Below are 26768 nucleotides of genomic sequence, written 5' to 3' on the forward strand. Positions count from 1 at the left end.
ACTCAGCATTTCTTTAAAAAAAAGTAAATCAGGTATTCTACTCTGTTCTGACTATAGGCTTCATACATATCTTTTTTGATCATACTGATTTCTTACAGAAATTATCCACTACTGAGTTTTGCATTTGTGACAGGCAACTTTTAACAGTCTGCACTCCCATCCCTCCTCCCCCCCTCCCAAAAATATACACTGTACTGTATTGTTTGCACACATGTTTTACCATAATCAGTTATTTAGTTCAACTTTGCTATCAGCAATTCCCCAATGCACTGTACTTCTACAAATGATTAAACAACGAGGTTTCTGAGAAGGCAAGTTCGTCATACTCATGGTACAACCTGTCGATACCATAAATCGTTTTAATGCTCGGATCTCACCTTTGATTACACAAAAGGGTTTGCAGACCTGTGCAAGACAGGTCCATCGTAAACAGACTGCACCTGGCAGAATAAGCGTGTGTGTAAAAGACACACGTAAACACGAAATGTTTTGGCTATCATTGCTTTATGAATCACTGAACTGATGAAGCTCTGGATGGGTGAAACATTTCCACAATAAAAATACCTCATGTTGCACATGTGTCTCTTTTATACATCTGTCAGCAGTAGTATATACTTGTTTGTTATACCCACTCACCTCCTCAGGTCTGGGAAACAAAAATCTCTCTTATCACTCTAAGGAGGACTATATATATATAAATCACAGTAGGAATCAATCTAGTGTATTTATGATGAAAAGTCTAGAAAATCCATGGAAAAAATTTGTTCCTGACCATCACCGCATTGGTAAAACCACTATTAAAGTAATCTGAAAGACGTTCAGTGAGAGCAAGAAGAGAGACTGCAAGAAGACAAATTAGGAAAGCATGCTTGGAAAGGGGTAGCAGTTTAACCCTTAAACTGTCCAAACATAGATCCATGTTTTATTTTACATGCTTTCAAGTGTAAAAAAAACGTAGATCTACGTTTGGGGCGCTAGCGGCGCAAACGTAGATCTACATTTGGACAGTTTAAGGGTTAAGAAGAACTAGATGGATTGCCACCCAATAATATACACCAAAGATTAAAAAGCATCAAGTTTTCCTCTCAGAGCAAATCATCAAAGATAGGAATAGGTTTAGAAAAACAGGTCAGACATATACACTACAGAATCACTGAATAATTTACCACTAAAGGTGACTAGATTATAAAAATGAAAAATCACCTGACTTCTCAAAACAGAGATCCCTCCACTATAACCAGCAAGTAGAAGTGCTGCTTATGACATACCTGCAACCAGTTTCAAACTTACAGCTCAGCCTCAGGCTAGCCTTTCCCTGTCTTGGAGTAAATGCTTCTACACAACATCAAGGAGTGTCAATTTCTAATGTTTAATTTAGGCAGAGACATACAATTCTTTCCCCTTTTATGGTAGAGAAGGGATGCTGGAAGTTTAATTTTATTTTTCTTGTAAGTTCTTAGATGTAATTGACAAATGGCAAACTCCTAAGAGATCCAGTATGAAATAACAAATGTCTAATCTGTACTACAGAATTTGGATATGGTCAACCACACAAGAGCACACACCCCATACTGTAACCTTGAATTTACTTTTCATATGCGGCACACAAGGTTCAGCCTACAACATATGCACTTTCTATATCTTTTGATATTGTTTTTACCTTCTAAAATGTCATCTGTAAGCAGAGTACACAAATCTCACAGCAAGCTGGCCATTTCATGGAATAAATAGTATACAAGAGCATAGGTAGTAGGTTGGTAGACAGCAACCACCCAGCAAGGAACTACCATACTGCCAAGCGAGTGTAAAACAGAAGCCTGTATTTGTTTTACATGATGGTAGGATTGCTGGTGTCTTCTTTCTGTCTCATAAACATGCAAGATTTCAGGTACATCTTGCTACTTCTACTTACACTTAGGTCACACTACACATGCATGTACATGTTTATGTATAGTTAAGCATTCATCTGAGTTTTCTTTGATTTTATCTTAATAGTTCTTGTTCTTATTACTTTTCCTTTCATATCCATGGGGAAGTGGAATTAGACTCTTCCGTAAGCCATGTGTGTAGTCAAAGTCAACCAAAATGCCAGGAGTAATGGGCTAGTAACTCTTTTTCCCATATAGCCTACTGAAAAGAAAAATTAGAAAACTGCCAAAGTGGGATGTCTGAATGTGCATGGTTGTAGTGTGAATGATAAGAAAGAGATGATTGTGGATGTAATGAATGAAAAGAAGCTGGATGTCCTGGCTCTAAGTGAAACAAGGCTGAAGGGGGTAGCGGAGTTTCAGTGGGGAGAAAAAAATGGGATTAGGTTAGGGGTTTCTAATAGTTAGAGCCAAGGAAGGAGTAGCAATAATGTTGAAGGATAAGTTATGGCAGGAAAAGAAGGAATATAAATGTATAAATTCAAGGATTATGTGGAGTAAAATAAGGACTAGATGTGAAAAGTAGGTAACATTAAGTGTTTATACACCTGGAGAAGAGAAAAATGTAGAGGAGAGAGAGAGATTTTGGGAAATGTTGAGCGAGTGCATGAAGAGTTTTGACCCAAGTGAGAGAGTACTTGTGGTTTGGGATCTTAATGTGTAAGTGGGTAAAAATGTTGTAGACGGAGTAGCGGGTAAATTTGGGGTGCCAGGGGTAAATGAAAATGGGGAGACTTTAATTGAACTATGTGTAGAAAGAGCTTTGGTAATAATTAATAAAATATTTTATGAAAAAGAGGATAAATAAGTATACAAGATATGATATAGCACGTAATGAAAGTACAGTGGAACCTCTACTCGCGAGTGCATCCACGTGCGAGTTTTCCCAAATACGAGCAGTCAATCGGTTGATTTTTGCTTCTATACGCGAATGAAATTTCCATAAGCAAGTGGGCCTCAAGGGAGGTTCCTTGATGCTGGTGATGGGATCTTGCTCTTGATCTAAGGAATTGGACCTCATTTGTTTGTTGGACTATCTTATCTTATTGAGAGTGTGTGGTAGGTAAGTTTGGGGTGCCAGGTGTAAATGATAATGGGAGCCCTTTGATTGAACTTTGTATAGAAAGGGGTTTAGTTATAGGTAATACATATTTTAAGAAAAAGAGGATAAATAAGTATACAAGATATGATGTAGGGCAAAATGACAGTAGTTTGTTGGATTATGTATTGGTAGATAAAAGACTGTTGAGTAGACATGTTTATAGAGGGGCCATGTTTATAGAGGGGCCACAGATATATCAGATCACTTTCTAGTTGTAGCTACACTGAGAGTAAAAGGTAGATGGGATACAAGGAGAATAGAAGCATCAGGGAAAAGAGAGGTGAAGGTTTATAAACTAAAAGAGGAGGCAGTTAGGGTAAGATATAAACAGCTATTGGAGTATAGATGGGCTAATGAGAGCATAGGTAATGGGGTCGAAGAGGTACGGGGTAGGTTTAAAAATGTAGTGTTAGAGTGTTCAGCAGAAGTTTGTGGTTACAGGAAAGTGGGTGCGGGAGGGAAGAGGAGCGATTGGTGGAATGATGATGTAAAAAAGTAGTAAGGGAGAAAAAGTTAGCATATGAGAAGTTTTTACAAAGTAGAAGTGATGCAAGGAGGGAAGAGTATATGGAGAAAAAGAGAGAGGTTAAGAGAGTGGTGAAGCAATGTAAAAAGAGAGCAAATGAGAGAGTGGGTGAGATGTTATCAACAAATTTTGTTGAAAATAAGAAAAAGTTTTGGAGTGAGATTAACAAGTTAAGAAAGCCTAGAGAACAAATGGATTTGTCAGTTAAAAATAGGAGAGGAGAGTTATTAAATGGAGAGTTAGAGGTATTGGGAAGATGGAGGGAATATTTTGAGGAATTGTTAAATGTTGATGAAGATAGGGAAGCTGTGATTTCGTGTATAGGGCAAGGAGGAATAACATCTTGTAGGAGTGAGGAAGAGCCAGTTGTGAGTGTGGGGGAAGTTCGTGAGGCAGTAGGTAAAATGAAAGGGGGTAAGGCAGCCGGGATTGATGGGATAAAGATAGAAATGTTAAAAGCAGGTGGGGATACAGTTTTGGAGTGGTTGGTGCAATTATTTAATAAATGTATGGAAGAGGGTAAGGTACCTAGGGATTGGCAGAGAGCATGCATAGTTCCTTTGTATAAAGGCAAAGGGGATAAAAGAGAGTGCAAAAATTATAGGGGGATAAGTCTGTTGAGTGTACCTGGTAAAGTGTATGGTAGAGTTATAATTGAAAGAATTAAGAGTAAGACGGAGAATAGGATAGCAGATGAACAAGGAGGCTTTAGGAAAGGTAGGGGGTGTGTGGACCAGGTGTTTACAGTGAAACATATAAGTGAACAGTATTTAGATAAGGCTAAAGAGGTCTTTGTGGCATTTATGGATTTGGAAAAGGCGTATGACAGGGTGGATAGGGGGGCAATGTGGCAGATGTTGCAAGTGTATGGTGTAGGAGGTAGGTTACTGAAAGCAGTGAAGAGTTTTTACGAGGATAGTGAGGCTCAAGTTAGAGTATGTAGGAAAGAGGGAAATTTTTTCCCAGTAAAAGTAGGCCTTAGACAAGGTTGTTTAATATATTTATAGATGGGGTTGTAAGAGAAGTAAATGCGAGGGTCTTGGCAAGAGGCGTGGAGTTAAAAGATAAAGAATCACACACAAAGTGGGAGTTGTCACAGCTGCTCTTTGCTGATGACACTGTGCTCTTGGGAGATTCTGAAGAGAAGCTTTTAAAGGTGAATACAGGAAAGAGTAAGGTTATGAGGATAACAAAAAGATTAGGTGATGAAAGATTGAATATCAGATTGGAGGGAGAGAGTATGGAGGAGGTGAATGTATTCGATATTTGGATAGTGAGCGCTCATAGAATTGATGAGTATGTACTTAGGAGTCTGTGGAGACAAAGAGGGAGGCAATTATTATAGTTTTACCCAGGGTAAATGAATGTAGCGAGGAGAAGGCTGGAGGCTGGAGATGTCATGAGGGCAAGGTGGTGTGATGTGTAGATGTGCGGGACCGTGTCCAGAGGGCTGAGGAAGGGTTGTTGAGGTGGTTCGGAATATAGCGAAACAGAATAACTTATAGTCTGTAGTGGGGAAGGCGGGGTAGGGGTCGGCCTAGGAAGGGTTGGAGGGAAGGGGTAAATGCGAGGGGCTCTTCCAGGGCAAGAGGCGTGGAGTTAAAAGATAAAGAATCACACACAAAGTGGGAGTTGTCACAGCTGCTCTTTGCTGATGACACTGTGCTCTTGGGAGATTCTGAAGAGAAGTTGCAGAGATTGGTGGATGAATTTGGTAGGGTGTGCAAAAGAAGAAAATTAAAGGTGAATACAGGAAAGAGTAAGGTTATGAGGAAAACAAAAAGATTAGGTGATGAAGGATTGAATATCAGATTGGAGGGAGAGAGTATGGAGGAGGTGAATGTATTCAGATATTTGGGAGTGGAGGTGAATCATAGAATTGATGAGGGGAAAAGAGTGAGTGGTGCACTTAGGAGTCTGTGGAGACAAAGAACTTTGTCCTTGGAGGCAAAGAGGGGAATGTATGCGAGTATAGTTTTACCAACGCTCTTATATGGGTGTGAAGCATGGGTGATAAATGTTGCAGCGAGGAGAAGGCTGGAGGCAGTGGAGATGTCATGTCTGAGGGCAATGTGTGGTGTGAATATAATGCAGAGAATTCATAGTTTGGAAGTTAGGAGGAGGTGCGGGATTACCAAAACTGTTGTCCAGAGGGCTGAGGAAGGGTTGTTGAGGTGGTTCGGACATGTAGAGAGAATGGAGCAAAACAGAATGACTTCAAGAGTGTATCAGTCTGTAGTGGAAGGAAGGCAGGGTTTGGGTCGGCCTAGGAAAGGTTGGAGAGAGCGGGTAAAGGAGGTTTTGTGTGCGAGGGGCTTGGACTTCCAGCAGGCATGCGTGAGCGTGTTTGATAGGAGTGAATGGAGACAAATGGTTTTTATTACTTGACGTGCTGTTGGAGTGTGAGCAAAGTAACATTTATGAAGGGGTTCAGGGAAACCGGCAGGCCGGACTTGAGTCCTGGAGATGGGAAGTGCAGTGCCTGCACTCTGAAGGCAGGGTGTTAATGTTGCAGTTTAAAAACTGTAGTGTAAAGCACCCTTCTGGCAAGACAGTGATGGAGTGAATGATGGTGAAAGTTTTTCTTTTTCGGGCCACCCTGCCTTGGTGGGAATCGGCTAGTGTGATAATAATAAAATAATAATTGTTTGTTGGACTATCTTATTGAAACTTGGGCAATGTATGATGGAAAGATGCTTCTTAACGTACACCAAAAATGAAAGAAATCAGACCATAAATAATGAGTTCAGTTCTCAGCAATTAGCCTCCCCTTAGCGGTATTTTCGTATGGTTTTTATGGTTATATTCTCGTTTTTTTGTCTCATGTAATTGAATGGAAGATATACAGTATTACAGAAATAGATATGATTTTGATTGGTTTCACGACGAAAAATACCTTGAAATTGAGCTCAAATTAGGAGAAATGATTGATTCTTTGGTGATGTTAAGAGTAAACAAATGACATCACTGTCCATTCCAATATTCAGTCGTGAATGGGTTGACATTATTTATACAATTATTACAATAATGCAGTAGTCTGAATAACAGTAAATCTTCTATTTTTTGTGTGAATAAAAATTACAAATTATTTATATTGTAATAATAATAATAATAATAATAATAATAATAATAATAATAATAATAATAATGCATATAATAGTATAAAATAAAATAATACACCTACCATCCGGCTTACGACCGAGTTCGGTTCCGAAAAACCGGTCATAAGTCGAAATGATCGTAAGTCAAACTTTACTACTGAATATCAACAAAACATTTTTGTAATGACTTTATTTTATTGTTTTATTTTGGTATTTCATGTTTTACTTTACGTTTTATATTGTTAGTACTGTATTTTATACTGTAAGGTTTAGGATAAACACTGTGTACAACACAAATAGTTGCTTATTTCCCAGAAATTTGGCATAAAAAACACGGTCGTAAGTCGAGTGGTCGTAAGTCGAGTGGTCGTAAGTCGAGCAGGTCGTAAGTCGGATGGTAGGTGTATATATAATAATAATGTACTAAATAATAATAATTATAATAATAGACAGTTTCAAAAGGCCGTCACTAGATGGCAGTGTTTACCACAACAAAGCAGGAGTGGTTGTGGCCTCGTCCACCTACTACATAATGACATATTTTATTCATTCTAGAGTATATATCAGGTGTCTATGTTATTTATATTGTTTATTATGTCATATTAGACGAATTGTGATAGATAAATAAGCCGTAGAGATGATATTAGTGAAATTATTCAAGGAGTATTTTGTTCAGTCTCCAGACAAACTCTCGTCCGCCGACGATACCACTACGTGAATGACATATTTTATTCATTCTAGAGTATATATCAGGTTTCTATGTTATCTATATTGTTATCTATATGTCATATGAGATGAATTGTGATAGATAAATAAGCCGTAGAGTTGATATTAGGGAAATTATTGAAGTACAGAATTCCACTGGAATGGATTAATTGCATTTCAGTTAATTTAAATGAGGAAAATTGACTCTGCAAACAAGCAAATCCAGATGTGAGCAAGGTCACGGAATGGATTAAACTCATGAATGGATGTTCCACTGTAGTTTGTTAGATTTTGTACTGGTGGATAAAAGGTTGATGGGTAGGCTTCAGGATGTACATGTTTATAGAGGGGCAACGGATATATCGGATCATTATCTAGTTGTAGCTACAGTTAGAATAAGAGGTAGATGGGAAAAAAGGAAAATGACAACAGTAAGTAAGAGAGAGGTGAAAGTTTATAAACTAAGGGAGGCGGAAGTTAGGGTGAGATATAAGCAACTTTTGGCAGAAAGGTGGGCTAGTGCAAGTATGAGTAGTGGGGGGAGGGGGGTTGAAGATGGATGAGATAGTTTTAAAAATGCAGTATTAAAATGTGGGGCAGAAGTTTGTGGCTATAGGAGGGTGGATGCAGGAGGAAAGAGAAGTAATTGGTGGAATAATGAGGTAAAGGTTACAATAAAAGAGAAAAAGGTAGCATATGAGAGGTTTTTACAAAGCAGAAGTGATATAAGAAGGGCAGAGTATATGGAGAGTAAAGGCAAGGTGAAGGCAATGCACAAGGAGAGCAAATGATAGAGTGCACTGTCAAGAAATTTTGCTGAGAATAAGAAAAATTTTGGAGATAAACAAGTTAAGAAAGCCTAGAGAATGAATGGATTTGTCAGTTAAAAATCGAAAAGGGGAGTTAGCAGATGGGGAGCTGGGTAGATGGCAGGAATATTTTGAGGAACTTTTAAATATCGATGAAGAAAGGGAGGCAGTAATTTCATGCACCGACCAGGGAGGCATAACATCCTTTAGGAGTGAAGAAGAGCAGGATGTGAGAGTGGGGAAGGTGCGTGAGGCATTACATAGAATGAAAGGGGGTAAAGCAGCTGGAACTGATGGGATCATAACAGAAATATTAAAAGCAGGGGGAGTTACAGTAGTGGAGTAGTTGGTATTTTTGTTTAATAAATGTATGAAAGAGGGGAAGATACCCAGGGATTGGTAGAGAGCAAGTATAATTCCTTTATATAATGGGAAGAGGGACAAAAGAGATTGTAAAAAATATAGGGGAATAAGTTTACAAAGTATACCAGGTCAAGTGTATGGTAGGGTTATTATTGAAAGAATTAGAGGTAAGACGAGAGCAGGATTGCAGATGAGCAAGGAGCCTTCAGAATGGGTAGGGGACATGTAGATCAGGTGTTTACATTGAAGCATATATGTGAACAGTATTTAGATTAAGAAAGGGAAGTTTTTATTGCATTTATGGATTTAGGAAAGGCATATGATGCTGCAAGTGTATGGAATAGGTATTAAGTTATTAAATGCTGTAAAGAGTTTTTATGAGGATAATGAGGCTCAGGTTAGGGTGTGTAGAAGAAAGAGAGACTACTTCCCAGTAGAAGTAGGTCTTGGACATGGATGTGTAATGTCGCCATGGTTGTTTAACATATTTATAGATGGGGTTGTAAAAGAAGTAAATGCTAGGGTGTTGGGGAGTGGGGTGGGATTAAATTATGAGGAATCAAATACAAAATGGGAGTTAACACAGTTACTTTTTGTTGATAATATTGTCCTTTTGGGAGATTCTAAAAAAAAGTTGCAAAGGCTAGTGGACGAGTTTGGGAGGGTGTGTAAAGGTTTAAAGTTGAAAGTGAATATAGATAAGAGTAAGGTGATGAGGGTACCAAACAATTTAGATAAAGAAAAATTGGATATCACATTAGAGGGAGGGAGAATGGAAGAAGTGAATGTTTTCAGATATTTGGGAGTTGACTTGTCAGTGGATGGGTTTATGAAGGATGAGGTAAACCATAGAATTGAAGAAGGCAAAAAGGCGAGTGGTGCGTTGAGGTATCTGTGGAGACAAAAAAAAAAAAAACGTTATCTATGGAGGTAAAGAAGGGAATGTACGAGAGTGTAGTGGTACCAACATTCTTATATGGGTGTGAAGCACGGGTTGTAAATGCTGCAGCGAGGAGGTGGCTAGAGGCAGTGGAGATGTCATGTCTAAAGGCAATGTGTAATGTAAACATTATGCAGAGAATTTGTAATATGGAAATTAGGAGGTGGTGTGGAATCACAAAGTATTAGTCAAAGGGCTGAAGAGGGGCTGTTGAAGTGGTTTGGCCATTTAGAGAGAATGAAACAAAGTAGAATGACTTGGAGAACGTATAAATCTGTTGGGGAAGGAAGGTGGGGTAGGTAGGGGTCATCCCTGAGAAGGTTGGAGGAAGGGTGTAAGGAGGTTTTGTGGGCGAGGGGCTTGGATTTCCAGCAAGCATGTGTGTGTGTGTGTGCGTGTTAGATAAGAGTGAATGGAGACGAATGGTTTTTGTGACCTCACAAGGTGTTGGAGTGTGAGCAGGGTAATATTTTGTGAAGGAATTCAGAAAAACTGGTTAGCCAGACTTGAGTCCTGGAAATGGGAAGTACAATGCCTGCACTTTAGAAGGGTTCAGGATATTGGCAGTCTGGAGAGACGTCTAAACTGTTGTATCTGAGCGCCTCTGCAAAGACAGTGGTTATGTATGAGTGATGGTGAAAGTGTTGAATGAAGATGAAAGTTTTTTCATCCTTTCTGGGTTTTTCTTTTTTTGGGTCATCCTGCTTTGGTGGGAAACATCCGACATGTTGAGAGAAAAAAAAAAAAAAAAAAAAAAAAAAAAAAAAAAAAAAAAAAAAAAAAAGAGTATTTGGGGCAAAACTAAAGCTACGTTATAACAACTCTAAATTCTAGTAAAAATATAAAAGATAATATACGTAGAATGTGAGATTCACTATAAAAAAAAATTATAAAACAGACCAGACTGTAAGAGTTACAGAGAAGAATTATTGTGAAACAATAACAAGAATCATTAAGGATGATTTTGGAAGTGGAAAACTTTGGCAAAAGAAAGTAAGTTTTGGTACTTTGATCAGACTGTTATTATGAAAAAAAGTGTTAATACACAAGAAATAGTTAGACATAGGTTCACATGACATAGTTGCCCCTGCCTGCAAGCCATATTTCCCTTCAGGTTATATGATCAATATAAATTTTTAAACAACTGTTACTGCAGTAGGGCCACTTTTGGGTGGAAATTGAAGTGTAATCCAAAACAAGGTCTTGTGGCTGGCTCTGTCTTAGGCAAAGAACAGATGATAACATCAAATCAATCATAATTTAATATCTCGGAAAAAATTTTCAATGATTTTCTGGTGATGCCGCCTACAGATTGATGTGCTCAATATTTATCTCCAGATGAGCTATTGTGGCAAGATTTTTACAATTTAAAAAAAAAAAAGTCAGTGATGATTTATAATTTTGTAATACAGTTTTTTAACACAGCACACTAGTCAACAGTGCAGACAGGATTTCAATAGGGAGGAAGCTTAAAAAATCATAAGATGCTAAAAAAATCAAAGAAATTATTTAAAAAAAATAAAATATATTCATTATATAGTGGTATCCAGTTTCGGCCACCTCCCAACTCGATCAATTATGTAAGTGTATTATTGTAAGTGCTTTTGTAAGTGTATTTTTGGGGGTCTGAAATGGACTAATCTAATTTACATTATTCTTTATGGGAACAAATTCATTCTGTAATGGCACTCGAACAGCCTTATGGAACGAATTATGGCCGAAACTCGGGGTACCACTGTATATGTGAAATTTCTTAAACTGATGTGCTTTCATGATAACTGGTCAATATAATAAAGTAAAAATGAGCCATTAATTAAAAAAGGATATTTGCATCTAAGGAGACTTTTGTCAGTAGTAAGTGTACACTCACTAGCCGTTATGTTCTAACAGCTTTGGAAACACAGACTTGACCGTGGGTCACAAATCCCAGTAGATCACTTCAGCTTCTTAGCACCCCCACCCATATTCCTGACTGCACTGACACCAGTGGTATTACCTATGGGTTGATGTGAATGAAATACAATGTCACATGAAGAACTGCCGAAGTCACACACAAGAGTAACATATGACGGACGTTCCATCCATATTCACGAGCAGGAGCATAAAAAATAAATGTATAACTACTTCCTCCCATCAATAACAAAATCTAAATGTAATTATATAAAGCACACTGAAACATTTTATCGAACCATCAGTTGCTATATCATCCAGAGTAGTATTTCAAAATTTTTTTTTGCAATGTTGGTCATTTCATACAGTACAGGTCTCCCTCCACATTCGTGAGGGTTAGGGGATCAAGAACCTCACGAATATTGAAAAATCACAAATGTTTGGTGCCCAAATATATTGTAGGGAAATATAATAATAGCATTTACTTAGCCTAATAATACTGCTTCCTTAACCTATTGAACCATGAACAATCATAAAACACATCAAAACATCGTAAAATATTGTACTAGTGCCAGCCCTTTGGTAAAGGTGAGAAAGACTAGAATTCAAGAAAGAACTCATAGCAGAGTACCGAAGTGGAGGAGGAAGAGAGAGGGGAGAATGTGCCTTCTTCAGTGATTCTACGATATGTATGATACTAAAGCAGCATGAGTTGATAAAGGCTAGAGCACCAGCCAGCGATAAAGTGTAGCATTAACAGTGTAGCAAGTAAGTTAAGCGATTAATCGATAGAAAACAGACAACACGAACCTAATTCCTCCAATGTTGTTGGAGTAATATAGGGCAACTGACAACACCGTCTCTACCGCCTCCACCACCACTATGAAAGGCTTATGTCTCAGTGGCCCTCGTACGCCCAACAACACCAACACAACAGCACTCGTGGCATACTTAATGATGTATTTTATTCATTCTAGAGTATATGTCATGTTTCTATGTTATTAATGTTGTTTATTATGTCATAGTAGATTAATTTTGATAAATAAATAAGCCATAGAGTTGATATTAGTGTCAATTTGAAGGACTATCTTGTCCTATCTCCAAACTCTGCCACTGCCACAACTCCTAACATATGTAATGACATAGTTTAACCCTTTCGGGGTTTCGGCCGTACTAGTACGGCTTACGCGCCAGGGTTTTTGACGTACTAGTACGCATATATTCTAGCGCCCTCAAATCTAGCAAGAGAAAGCTGGAAGGCCTATATATGAAAGAATGGGTCTATGTGGTCAGTGTGGGCAGTATAAAAAAATCCTGCAGCACACAGTGCGTAATAAGAAAAAAAAAGCTTTGACCGTGCTTTTGGTTTAAAACAGCGACTTCGCACTGTACTTTTGTATGGTATTGATTTTTGTATTCTAGTTTTCCTGGTCTCATTGTATAGAATGGAAGACATATTACAGAAATTGAGATGATTCTGACTGGTTTTACAATGAAAAGTACCTTGAAATTGAACTCAAAACAGCAGAAATGTTTGATTTTTACCAAAGTTCAAAAGTAAACAAATCATGCTAAGCGTCAAATACACGTCAACTGGTGAGTCTAATATTCTTTCACAAGTGCGCTGATATTATTTTTACCATTTCTACACTAATGTGGTAGTCTGCATAACAGTAAATCTTATTATTTTTGCGAGAATAAAAAATCAAAGTAGAAAGCAAAAGAAATGTAAGAGGAGCCTGGGGACGTGAGTAATGAACAGAGGAAATGTTATTTTAGTGCCAGGAATGTCTTTCTTGTTTATTCTAGACCCTATTTGGAAATTGGCATCTTTTGAAATTTGTGTGAAATTGGAAAAATTGCTAAATTCTGACCACCTTATTGGATAGTTGAAATCAGTAAATGGGTGTTTCTTGTACTCATTCGATATAAAAAAACGGAGTTCTAGCGAAATAGTTATGATTTTTGTCGACTAGTACACTGGAATTGGCCGAAAATAGGGCTCAAAGTGGGCAAAATCGCTGATGCGTAAACATCGTTGAGACCGCTAAATCCGTGAGAGCATAATTCCGTAAGTTTTCCATCAAATTTTATACTTTTGGCGTCAATATGATCGGGAAAAGATTCTCTATCTTTTCAAAAGAAATTTTTTTTTTTTTTTTTAAATTTTGGCGACCCCGAGAACAAATCTCTGAGATGGCCTGGCGACCCTCAAAGGGTTAAATATGATTGGGCGGCTGGGAATTCGCAAATGTTCAAAGCCCGCGAAAGTGGAAAATGCAAATGCTAAGGGAGACCTGTAAATCCCTGAGTTTGAGCAATGCTCTGCCCCTAAAAAGTTATACTTAAACTTTACAAATTTATGTACCTCTGGGCTAGTTTAACCCTTAAATGGTCCAAACGTATATATACGTTTTTTCAACATCTGAAAGTATGTAAAAAAATGTAGATTTTTTTTTTGTTTTACATGTGAAAACGTGTAAAAAAAACTTTTATCTACATTTTTTTTTTGTTATATTTGAAAATATGTAAAAAAAAGTAGATATACTTTTGTAGCACTACGAATTTGAACGTCGATCTGTTTGGACCGTTTAAGGGTTAAAACCAGCCAAATAAATTAAACTTAAAAAAAAAATTCATACTACTCTATTACTATTTTTTATAAAATGTAGGCATTGCTCCCAATTAGAATCTCCCTGTTTTCAAAGTTTACCAAAAAATGTTTCCTATTTTCTCCTTAGTGTGTAAAGCAAGTATATATATGAACAAGTAGGTCAGTAGCCACTTACTTCATGGTTGATGTGCATGCCACGAGGTGGACGCCGCTTATGTTTTATTAGTTGTTTGTCTCTCTTCATAGGTCCCACAGTAGGTCTCAAGCAGCCCATTTTTCTGTAAAATCCCAGTCTATTCACTTGACAATTACTGTAATTTTTTTTCAATATTAATTGTATAGAAAATAAATGCCAAATATACAAAGGTTACCACAGTATTTTGGTGAATCAAATCACTATACAAATATGTAGATTTCTTTTCACTATGAAACAGAAGCGTAAATCCAAATTCTACACATTTCTTAAATTAAAAAAACATTACGATAATACTAATGCTTGACTTTGTCTAAATGATGCTTACTTCCAATGATTATAACAGGTGAGGCACTGTAGACCCTTAGGTGATTCATTGAGCACAGATGCTGGGATAGTGCAGTTCGAGCAAGTCTTCGTCTCCTCCCCAGTTCTGCCTTCCTCGTCCTCCTCGGACCGATCTCCACTACTGTCTCCTACAACACCCTCAGAAACTTGCTGCAGAAAGTAATATTTTAACATGTAAGACACATGAATGCATAGTTAAAAATAAATCTGAATGATGGTAAAAGTGTTTCTTTCTTTTTTGGATCATCCTGCTTCGGTGGGAGACAGCTGACGCGTTAAAAAAAAAATATGTATACATACATACATACATATGTAGAAAGTTGAAAGTGAAAATAGATAAGAGTAAGGTGGTGAGGGTATCAAATGGTTTAGACAAAGAAAAATTGGATATCACATTGGAGAGAAGGAGTATGGAAGAAGTGAATGTTTTGCAGATATTTGGGAGTTGACTTGTCAGTGGATGGGTTTATGAAGGATGAGATTAATCATAGAACTGATGAAGGAAAAAAGGTGAGTGGTGCATTGAGGTATCTGTGGAGACAAAAAAAAAACGTTATCCTTGGAGGCAAAGAAGGGAATGTACGAAAGTACAGTGGACCCCCGGTTAACGATATTTTTTCACTCCATAAGTATGTTCAGGTGCCAGTACTGACCGAATTTATTCCCATAAGGAATATTGTGAAGTAGATTAGTCCATTTCAGACCCCCAAACATACACGTACAAACGCACTTACATAAATACACTTACATAATTGGTCGCATTTGGAGGTAATCGTTATGCGGGGGTCCACTGTATAGTGGTACCAACACTCTTATATGGGTGTGAAGCTTGGATTGCAAATGCTGCAGCAAGGAGGTGGCTGGAGGCAGTAGAGATGTCCTGTCTAAGGGTAATCTGTGGTGTAAATATTATGCAGAGAATTCGGAGTGTGGAAATTAGGAGGTGTGGAGTTACTAAAAGTATTATTCAGAGGGCTGAAGAGGGGTTGTTGAGGTGATTTGGTCATTTAGAGAGAATGGATCAAAGTAGAATGACTTGGAGAGTGTATAAATCTGTAGGAAAAGGAAGGCGGGGTTGGGGTCATCCTCGAAAAGGTTGGAGGGAGAGGGTAAAGGTGGTTTTGTGGGTGAGGGGCTTGGACTTTCAGCAAGCATGTGTGAGCATGTTAGATAAGAGTGAATGGAGACAGATGGTTTTTGGGACCTGACGAGCTATTGGAGTGTGAGCAGGGTAATATTTAGTGAAGGGATTCAGGGAAACCGGTTATTTTTATATAGCTGGACTTGAGTACTGGAAATGGGAAGTACAATGTCTCCAATTTAGAGGAGAGGTTTGGGATATTGGCAGTTTGGAGGGGTATGTTATACATGCTTCTAAACTGTTATATCTGGGCACCTCTGCAAAGACAGTGATTATGTGTGAGTGAGGTGAAAGTGTTGAATGATGATGAAAGTATTTTTCTGGGGGATTTTCTTTCTTTTTGGATCACCCTGCCTCGGTGGGAGACGGCCGACTTGTTGAATTTTTTTTTTTTTTTTCAACATGATGGCCATCTCCCACTGAGGCAGGGTGACCCAAAAAAGAAAGAAACACTTTCACCATCATTCACACATAATCACTGTCCTTGCAGAGGCACTTAGATATTATAGTTTAGATGTCACCCCAAACAGCCAATACCCCAAACCCCTCCTTTAAAGTCCAGGCATTGTACTTCCCACATCTTCAAGAAAGAGTTCCCAGGAAAAACATGACAAAAAATTAAGACAAAATAATGCATACATAGGTTTAATAGTATGGACAAATGGGTTTGGGGGATATTATTTGCCTTTGTAAGCAAATAGCAATGCACTACTATTCTAAGGCCTCAGACAAAGGTTGTCATTCTCACTGAGATATACCACACAACAAAAATATGAATAAATAAAAACTTTTGAACAATATCTACAGAAACCAAGTTTATACCAGCAAGGTACATACAATATACTGCTAAAACATAAATCAAGAAAGGACTACATGCATAATAAATCACTTATCTAGTACCTGGAGTTTGGCAGTGTGTTTGCGAGCATGTCTGTCAATTAGTGAGCTACGTTGCCGGGTTTTCTTCCACAGGTAGTAATATTTCACTAACTGTGCTATAGTCTTGTCAGGTAACTGAAAGCAAAAATGAAAGGAAATAAAATATCCCATTTTCCCATCACATATGTCATACATGTAAGAACAAATGCACAAAGATAACTGTCATACAACTAAAGCCAGTTTTATATAAAATGTCTAGATATTTTATATCTAAAAACTCAACAGCAGTATAGATAAAATAAAAATGAATTGGATATTAATTTCAAGGCAGTGTAATGAGTAAAAGTTAACAGCTGGACATATTACCCATACAAGCCTTCCTTAAGCTATATAGGATTATGAACTACCCAGTTACTTCCAGAGCTTCATCTAATCCTTTATTGTGCTTATTATACTACAAATGCAACAGTAATCATGGTCAACCTTTAATTTAATTTGAATCTTTAAGAAATTTGTCCCCTGTAAAGTATAACTTTTATAAATATACTAAACAATTTTGAACTATTACATGCAGTATATTTCAACTATATTATTAAGCCTTGATAACTCAATATAGAGGTTGGTGTCAGGCACCAACTGACTGTCAAGATACTCCAAAGGCAACACTGAAATTTAATGTGATAGTTGAGATTCGGCATGCAATTGAATGATGTACTACAAGAAGGATTCAAACTCACAACCACACATTCACACAACTGTCACTTTGCTCAGTGATGGCTCTAAACTGCAGCCTAATCACAGTTTTACAAAAGCCACTGACTGATATACAACACTGTTTACATCTCACTTTAATTACCCTTCTCTTCCACCTAAATACAGTGGACCCCCGGTTAACGATATTTTTTCACTCCAGAAGTATGTTCAGGTGCCAGTACTGACCGAATTTGTTCCCATAAGAAATATTGTGAAGTAGATTAGTCCATTTCAGACCCCCAAACATACACGTACAAACGCACTTACATAAATACACTTACATAATTGGTCACATTTGGAGGTAATCGTTATGCGGGGGTCCACTGTATATGATAGTCAACAATTGGAATGCGGCCTAAAACCCCTCGCATATGGGAGTGCTGAAAATCTCTACATCAGAGACAGATTTTGTTGTGAATAGAAAGGCAAGTCCTGATAGCAGTAGCACTGGTTCCACCTATAACCTTAATTTTTCATGGGCAAAATTTAATTCCTTTAGCCGTATGGTGTGCCTGTTGTCATACTAATACTCCTGTCACTTAACTTCCCTTTCTTAAGTTACCTCACTAATGATGCTTGAACAGCACATTCACTGTCATTGTTCAGTTATCACTGCCATGTTCAAGAAAAAATGGATTTGATAATTTAAACTAGATTTTATGAAAGCTTTTGAGACTAATGGAAACTTCAAAACAAAGGCAAAATAAAAGGAAAACTATTAAAATGGATGAGATTCTTGAAAGGACAATGGAACAGTTTTAAGAGGAAAAATGTTCTTGTGGGGGAGATGTCACAAGTGGGATGCTGGAAGAATCAATACTTGCCCCAATAATTTTTAATTTATATGACTTTCCAGAATTAATAAAAACTACAAGAATATATTTGTGGATGCAAAAACCTTAGGTAAACTAAATAATAAAAATGACTGTACATCCATTAAAATTTTTCTTCTTATTTTTAGTAATTTATACAGGAGTTAATAGCCCCTTGCTCTCGGCATTTTAGTCACCTTTAAGATACGCACAGCTTACAGAGGAAGGATTCTTTTTCCACTTCCCTGTGAATATGAAAGTAAATAAATAATGTGAAGGCTTACTCAGCCCTGTAATAACTTCAGACAGTATTACCAAGGCTGGCTCCTCCTCAGGAAAATTAATGAATAGAAAACGAAATAATAATTAACAAAGATAAACACTTTATTATTTATTAAAGCAAACATAAAACAATAAAACATGACAGGTATATCCTATTTGACAGAAAAATGAAAAATGAAATGAATAAAATAACATTTGAACTCAACGCTAATATATATATTGGGGTGTCTGGTGTTGGTGACACTTCGTGTTGAAATCTTAGCCGTTGCTGATGTGAGGGGGGGGGGGGGGGGGAGGGGGGGTCGCAGGTGTTGGTGACCACCACCGGCTAGTTCTTCACAGAGTATCGCCGTGAGTATTCTATCCCGATGACAGGAAAGCAGGTTCTTTACCGCTGCAATGATGTGGGGTTACGTCCTGCAATTTCATACAGGTGCACAGGTAATTAAATCCAATATGGGACGTCTCCAGGACGTTAGTCCGTCTCCGTCAGTTCTTCTCGTTGATTGACAGGTGACCCTCTCTGTCATCCAAGCTGAAAAGATAGACAGGTTACCCACTGCTTAAATAATCACTCTCCATGATAAGTACAATACCTAAAAGACGTGGTGATTATTACAACAGTCAACTTAGAGCAAGTCTGAAAAGTCTAAGTTTATTATTGGTCCAAAGTGAAGCTTTCAACCAATAAATCCACTAGAATACAAGGCAGGCATGTACTTACAGTAGTGTTGGGAGCTGTGAGTCGAGTGATTTACTGTTTGACCAGAGCCCCACGCGTCACCTTTGGGGGGGGGAAGAGGGAGGGGAAGGGATAGTGGGAGCTAGACTGACCCTACGTTAACAAGCAGCCGGCAATCAAACTATCACTTTAGGGGTGGGGGAAAAAAGGCGGGAATAGCGGGAGCTTGACTTACCCTACCTTAACAAGTAGCCGGCAATGAAACTATGTACTCCCTCGCTACTCCTATCTATTGAACTTTTCCCTCACACTCCCCCATACCAAGACTTATAGTCAAGGAGTATAAGAAGAATAGGCGAGGAAAAAGTTCTAACATATGGAAGTCGCGTAAGACAAGAAATCTTCTACTGACTGTCACGACTTAACCAGTCAGAGAAATAATTCAATGAACCATTGATATACACAATATGGAACTTAAAAGCCTGGAGTGCCGATGTCCACCTCAAGAGGCGACTGTTGGTTCCCTTAAAAGTTTCTAGGTATATCAAAGGTTTGTGGTCCGTTTCTAAAATGAATTCTTTTCCCAGCAAATAAAATTTAAGTTTGGAGATACCCCACACAAGGGCTAAACATTCCTTTTCTATGGTGGAGTATCTCGTTTCTGCGGGAAGGAGTTTCCGGCTTAGGAAGCATACAGGGAAGGGAGTACCATCATGGTATTGTAGTAACACCGCACCTAAGCCAGTATTGGAGGCATCAGTTCTTAAACAAAATGTTTTATTAATATCTGGAATCTTAAGTATAGGGTCTTTCGAAAAGATGCTTTTAATCTCATTAAACTTTTCCCGAGCTACGTTGGAAAATTCAAGAGGTTCCTTCACAGACTTTTTAAGGAAGTCGGATAAGATGCCTGTAAGATCAGTAAGGTTCGGGATAAACCGTGCATAAAAATTTACAGAACCAAGAAAACTACGCATGAGCTTCTTGGTTTTGGGGAATTTAAATTCTAATAAAGCTTTGATCTTACTGGGGAGAGGCTGCAGAGTGTTATTAGAAAGTATCAGTCCAAGATATCTAATCTTGTTATACCCAAGGAAGCATTTCTTCGGCTTGGCAGTGAGGCCATGCGAGCGTAACCTACGCAAAACTGATGTTAATGTTTGGATATGTTCGCCCCATGTGGATGTCATTACGTAAATGTTATCAAAATAAACTGAAACATTTGGCATATTACCCAAGACCTTTCTTGCATCAGTCCTTGGTGTGTAGGAAAAGCGGTGTACTGCTTAGAAGAAGGATCTAACATTACTTGATGATATGCCTGCGCAATATCAATCTCTGAAAAGAAGGAAGCGTCATAAAATTTGTGTAGATCGCTATCTATTAAGGGCATAGGCTCAGCATCCCACCGAGTTATAGCATTAAGGCCTCTGAAGTCAATAGCAAGTCTATATGAATTATCCTCCTTCTTAACCATGACTACTGGTGAACAATATGAAGATACTGAAGGTTCAATGATCTTTAGTTTTAATAATTTGTCTACCTCTCGGTCAAATGCATCCCTAAGGTGAACTGGAACTGGGTATAATTTTCGTTTGATAGGATTGTCCGTCACTAAGTCAATCTTATGGACTACCGTGGAAGTAACACCTGGAATATCAGTAAAGACGTCTGAAAAGTTACTCACACATTGAAGTAGTTCATGTCTCTTATGGTCATCCAAAGATTCATTAATATTAATGCTGGTTGCGCCCGAGTGGTCAAGAGTCACCAAGTCATGTAGTTCTTCATCATAGTCTAAGTTAGAGGTGTCAATTACGCACACCTTACATTCTTCAGTTGTTGTATCAAGTTCGTGTGGAAAAACTAAGTCAAAGTTATTAAGGCAGTTAACCGAATTTCTTCGGTAATATTTCTTAAGGATGTTGATATGATAAAGCTTACGTTTCCCCTTGACTTCTATGAGGTAGTCAACTTTCCCAAAAAATTTTAATACTTTATATGGACCTTTCCATGCTACTAATAATTTATTTGACTTGATAGGTAAAAGTACCAGAACTTCATCTCCTACTTTAAAACTTCTCCTCTGACTTTTGGAATCAAAATAGGTTTTGTACTGGTCCATTGACAAGCTTAGGTTTTTCGAAACTATGTCAGAGGTCTCCTCAAGTTTGGATCTAAGGTCAAGGAGAAACTGGTAAGAAGACTGAACCTCAGCATTTATCTCCTCATTAGTCCATAAGTCATGAAGGATGGACAATGGGCCTCTGGCCTGTCTACCATAGAGAAGTTCAAAAGGTGAAAACCCCAAAGAGTCACTGGGAACTTCCCTCATGGCAAACAAAGCACAGGGTAGGTAACAATGCCACTCCTTAGGTTTAAGGGAGCAAAGTTTCCTTAAAATGGACTTGAGAATCGAATGCTGGCGCTCAATCCTCCCATTACAGCTGGGATGATAGGGTGTGGTGAAGAGAGGCTTCACTCCTAGAAGTTGGTAGAGATGTTGCATTAAGTCAGATGTGAATTGTGTCCCACGGTCAGACAAAATTTCTCTAGGGATGCCCACTCTGGAGAAGATGGACATAAGGGCTTCAGCCACCTCTGTAGTAGTTATGGTCTTTAAGGGAACGGCTTCAGGGAAACTCGAAGCATAATCAACTAATGTTAATATACATGTATATCTATGTCCCCCAGATGAAAGTGGAGATAAAGGACCAACGATGTCAATAGCTACTCTTTCAAACGGTACCGTAAAGATAGGCATTTTGACCATAGGTACTCGCCTGGTACCTCGGGAGGATGACAGTTGGCAAACTTTACACGATCTACAATAGGTAGTGACATCTGAGGACATTTTTGGCCAAAAATAGGTTTCCCTAATTTTATTTAAGGTTTTACGATGCGAGAAATGTCCGGCCACTGGCAGGTCATGAGCCATTTTAAGAACAGTCTCTCTGCATTGACTTGGAACAACTAAGATGGAATAGTCTGTCTCATCTGAATTTAATTTGAATACTGACTTGTACAAGATACCTTTTATATATTCAAATTTATATGAAAAGTTTTTCCTTTGGATAACTTGATTTTGCTTAGCGGCATTATGGCAATTCTGAAGAGAAGGGCAATTACATTGTAAATTGACGAAACAGTCCTTCGATATATCTAAAGGCTTGAAGTCAGGGAAAATCAAAGGATGGACAGTAGGAGAAGCCTGGGCTTTGGTCTGAGCCCTAGTCAAGACATTTATAGTATCGGAGGTGATATCTTCACTTTCATCTAACAAGTGAACCGGTGATCCTACTTCCTTGCTTTCGAGAGTAGCATCACTGGTTTTTAATCCCACATGAATATCGCGAGACATTGTCTCATCTGAACTTTCTAGGGGCTTCTCTGACTCTACAGGAAGAGGATCTGAAACACTTATATCCATCTTTGGTGATGAAAGGTCAACCTCAGAAGGAAGAATGGCACCTTTTACATTACCTATTAGTACGGAGCAAGAAGTGATGGGAGCTAGTACGGCTTCAGACCAACCTGTGAACCATTTAGACCTAATGTAACAACAGATGGTAGGAAAAGTGTCTGTACGGTCCAAGTAGTCTGAAAGTATAGCAGAGGAATGAGTTTCTTCAAGATTAGGGAACAGCTTATCAGAAATGACTATACATGTGCATCCAGTGTCTCGTAAAATGGTAGATACATTAAGTCCATTAACTGTTCCTGAACAGAAGGGTGCTTGGTCATTACAGTCTTTAAAACATCTTCCAACTTTTTGGACCTTCTTAGAAGGACAATCTGGACGTTTATGTCCCTTAACACCACACAAATGACAAACAGGAATAAAAGAAGTCATTTTACTTTCCACTAGAGGCTTTGATTTCTTAAGGTCTGATGAACCCTTGCCCTTAGGGTTCGATCCCTTTAGGTCTTTATAGGAATTGTGAGCCTCAGCATACAGGTCAGCAGCCTCAGCAACTTCCTCAGCTTTAATCAGGTTACGTTCTCTGATGAATGTTCATATCTGATGGGGAAGAGCTGTCAGGAACTGGTCAGCAACCATGAAGTCTCTAAGAGATTCATAACTGCGATCAATTCCTGAACTCTCTATCCAAAAGTCGAACAAACGAAAGAGTGTTACCTGTAGCTGCTGAAAGTTCTGGCCAGGCTGTAAGGTGGCATACCTGAAATCTTTCCTGTAAGAATTAGTGGTTTTTTGATATGCTTTAAGGATTGCCTTCTTCAGTAGGTTATAATTACATATGATATCCTGCGACAAAGTTGCATAGATATTCAAAGCGGTACCAGAAAATAACATTCCTAACCTGGTAGCTCAGGTGTCAGCAGGCCATTCACAGAGGGTAGCGGTATTTTCAAACCTGATAATGTATGAAGTTATGTCTTCCCCCTCTGTGAAGGGAGGTAAATTAGGTGTTGGAATATGTGCACTAGCTGCACGTTGTTCCATTACTCCTTCATCTAATTGCTGTTGTGAGAAAGTTAACTTTTTATTCTCTAATTCAAGGCGAGCTTGTTCGAGCTCGCGATCCTTTTCTCTCTCCCTTAACTCATATTCTCTATCCTTTGCATTTTCCTCAAGTTCCCTTAATTTAACTTGTTCCTCACGTACTTTAGCTCTTTCCTCACGTTCTCTAGCTCTTTCCTCACGATCAAGTCTATCACGCTCTTTTTTGTCTTCTCTTTCGATTCTCAGTCTCTCCTTTTCCTCTTCTCTTTCGATTCTCTCTCTCTCCTTTTCAATTCTTTCCTGGATTTTAGCACTAATGAAAGATTCTAAATTTTTCCCTGTTATTCCTAACTTACTTCCAGCATTCATCCAAAACTGGTATTCCTCCATATTTGCAAGAATAACTTAAACTACCAGGGGAAAATGAAACGGGTATTAAAGAAAACAGAGGGTTCAATTCCTGCTCCGCTCAAACTGAAAATAAACCAGAGGGCTCGATCCCTGCTTCAATTAAACAATATGTATTAATGAAAACGAAGGGTTCTATGCCGGCTCCGAGCAAACAGTAAGTAGAATGGGGTCACTTGACCATCCAATCTTCTCACCAACAAATCAAGAGTGCCCTATGACAGTTCCCTTGATATAATAAAGACCTCAATGAAACAAATTGTCACTGGAAAATCTCGGGTCCCTAGAGTCTAATCCTCCAAAGTGTTTCAAGCTCACAAGAAAGGTGGCAGAATTAACTATTATATCCTGCCTGACTTGGCTTACAATAAATTGAGACTATAACAATCACCAAATCTTTTAAATACCTGTACCGTAGTCCTACCATAGAGAATGATTACTCATGGCTGGTGGTAACCGTCTGTGGTATGCGGCGTTGAAGTTCCAATGGTAGATTCGAGATGGAGTTGAATCTTGATTCAGTCGAGTTGATCCTGGCAAGGTCGCCACTTGTGAAGGCTTACTCAGCCCTGTAATAACTTCAGACAGTATTACCAAGGCTGGCTCCTCCTCAGGAAAATTAATGAATAGAAAACGAAATAATAATTAACAAAGATAAACACTTTATTATTTATTAAAGCAAACATAAAACAATAAAACATGACAGGTATATCCTATTTGACAGAAAAATGAAAAATGAAATGAATAAAATAACATTTGAACTCAACGCTAATATATATATTGGGGTGTCTGGTGTTGGTGACACTTCGTGTTGTTGAAATCTTAGCCGTTGCTGATGTGGGGGGGGGGGGGGTCGCAGGTGTTGGTGACCACCACCGGCTAGTTCTTCACAGAGTATCGCCGTGAGTATTCTATCCCGATGACAGGAAAGCAGGTTCTTTACCGCTGCAATGATGTGGGGTTACGTCCTGCAATTTCATACAGGTGCACAGGTAATTAAATCCAATATGGGACGTCTCCAGGACGTTAGTCCGTCTCCGTCAGTTCTTCTCGTTGATTGACAGGTGACCCTCTCTGTCATCCAAGCTGAAAAGATAGACAGGTTACCCACTGCTTAAATAATCACTCTCCATGATAAGTACAATACCTAAAAGACGTGGTGATTATTACAACAGTCAACTTAAAGCAAGGCTGAAAAGAATAAGTTTATTATTGGTCCAAAGTGAAGCTTTCAACCAATAAATCTACTAGAATACAAGGCAGGCATGTACTTACAGTAGTGTTGGGAGCTGTGAGTCGAGTGATTTACTGTTTGACCAGAGCCCCACACGTCACCTTTCGGAGGGGGGAAGAGGGAGAGGAAGGGATAGTGGGAGCTAGACTGACCCTACGTTAACAAGCAGCCGGCAATCAAACTATCACTTTAGGGGTGGGGGAAAAAAGGCGGGAATAGTGGGAGCTTGACTTACCCTACCTTAACAAGTAGCCGGCAATGAAACTATTGTTACTATATACTCCCTCGCTACTCCTATCTATTGAACTTTTCCCTCACAAATAATAACAAGAACTATGAAGAAAATGAAAGAAAACTCAGATGGATGTGTATATATACACATATACATGCATGTGTAGTGTGACTTAAGTGTAAGCAGAAGTAGCATGCAGTACCTGTTACCTTGTATGTTTATCAGATAGAAAGAAAGGCCACTAGCAATCCTACCATTGTGTAAAACAATTACATATTTCCATTTTACATTCCCTTCACAGGATGGTAGTAATTCCCATGGCAGTTGCTGTCTCCAACCTACATTTTTTTTTTTAACACTGGCAATCTCCCACTGAAGCAGGGTGACCCAAAAAAGAAACACCTTCACCATCACTCACACTATCACTGTCTTGCCAGAGGCACACAGATATGACAGTTTAGATGTCCCTCTAAATAGAAAATATCCCAAATCCCTCCTTTAGAGTGCAGGTACTGTACTCTACAATTTTTTTTTTTTATTATCACACTGGCCGATTCCCACCAAGTCAGGGTGGCCCGAAAAAGAAAAACTTTCACCATCATTTGCTCCATCACTGTCTTGCCAGAAGGGTGCTTTACACTACAGTTTTTAAACTGCAACATTAACACCCCTCCTTCAGAGTGCAGGCACTGTACTTCCCATCTCCAGGACTCAAGTCCGGCCTGCCGGTTTCCCTGAACCCCTTCATAAATGTTACTTTGCTCACACTCCAACAGCACGTCAAGTATTAAAAACCATTTGTCTCCATTCACTCCTATCAAACACACTCACGCATGCCTGCTGGAAGTCCAAGCCCCTCGCACACAAAACCTCCTTTACCCCCTCCCTCCAACCTTTCCTAGGCCGACCCCTACCCCGCCTTCCTTCCACTACAGACTGATACACTCTTGAAGTCATTCTGTTTCGCTCCATTCTCTCTACATGTCCGAACCACCTCAACAACCCTTCCTCAGCCCTCTGGACAACAGTTTTGGTAATCCCGCACCTCCTCCTAACTTCCAAACTACGAATTCTCTGCATTATATTCACATCACACATTGCCCTCAGACATGACATCTCCACTGCCTCCAGCGGAGATGTCATGTCTACAAATATGGTTTCATATTCATCCAGTGTGAGCAGGGTAATATTTAGTGAAGGGATTCAGGGAAATCGGTTATTTTTATATAGCCGTACTTGAGTCCTGGAAATGGGAAGTACAATGCCTGCACTCTAAAGGAGGGGTTCGGGATATTGACGGTTTGGAGGGATATGTTGTGTATCTTTATATGTATATGCTTCTAAGCTGTTGTGTTCTGAGC

At 38.7% G+C, this 26768-nt stretch overlaps 1 protein-coding gene across 3 annotated transcripts in view; it reads right to left on the bottom strand.

Moving 5' to 3' along the window:
* LOC128701439 (REST corepressor 1) overlaps positions 1–26768 on the bottom strand; it is a 90157-nt gene that overhangs the window by 50116 nt on the left and 13273 nt on the right. For 2 of the 3 annotated variants that reach the window (XR_011394020.1, XR_011394021.1), the window contains 3 exons: positions 16561–16674; positions 14500–14669; positions 14154–14271 (listed from right to left, as the gene is read on the bottom strand). Coding sequence is in view for 1 of the 3 variants with exons in the window: in XM_070100317.1 (XP_069956418.1) it covers positions 14154–14256; positions 14500–14669; positions 16561–16674 (387 nt within the window). In the remaining 2 variants the exon portion in view is untranslated. The remainder of the gene's footprint in view (positions 1–14153; positions 14272–14499; positions 14670–16560; positions 16675–26768) is intronic. The other variant, XM_070100317.1, reaches the window with a different exon arrangement.

Source organism: Cherax quadricarinatus, chromosome 72, assembly GCF_038502225.1.
Source record: "Cherax quadricarinatus isolate ZL_2023a chromosome 72, ASM3850222v1, whole genome shotgun sequence".
NCBI classification, from domain to species: domain Eukaryota; kingdom Metazoa; phylum Arthropoda; class Malacostraca; order Decapoda; family Parastacidae; genus Cherax; species Cherax quadricarinatus.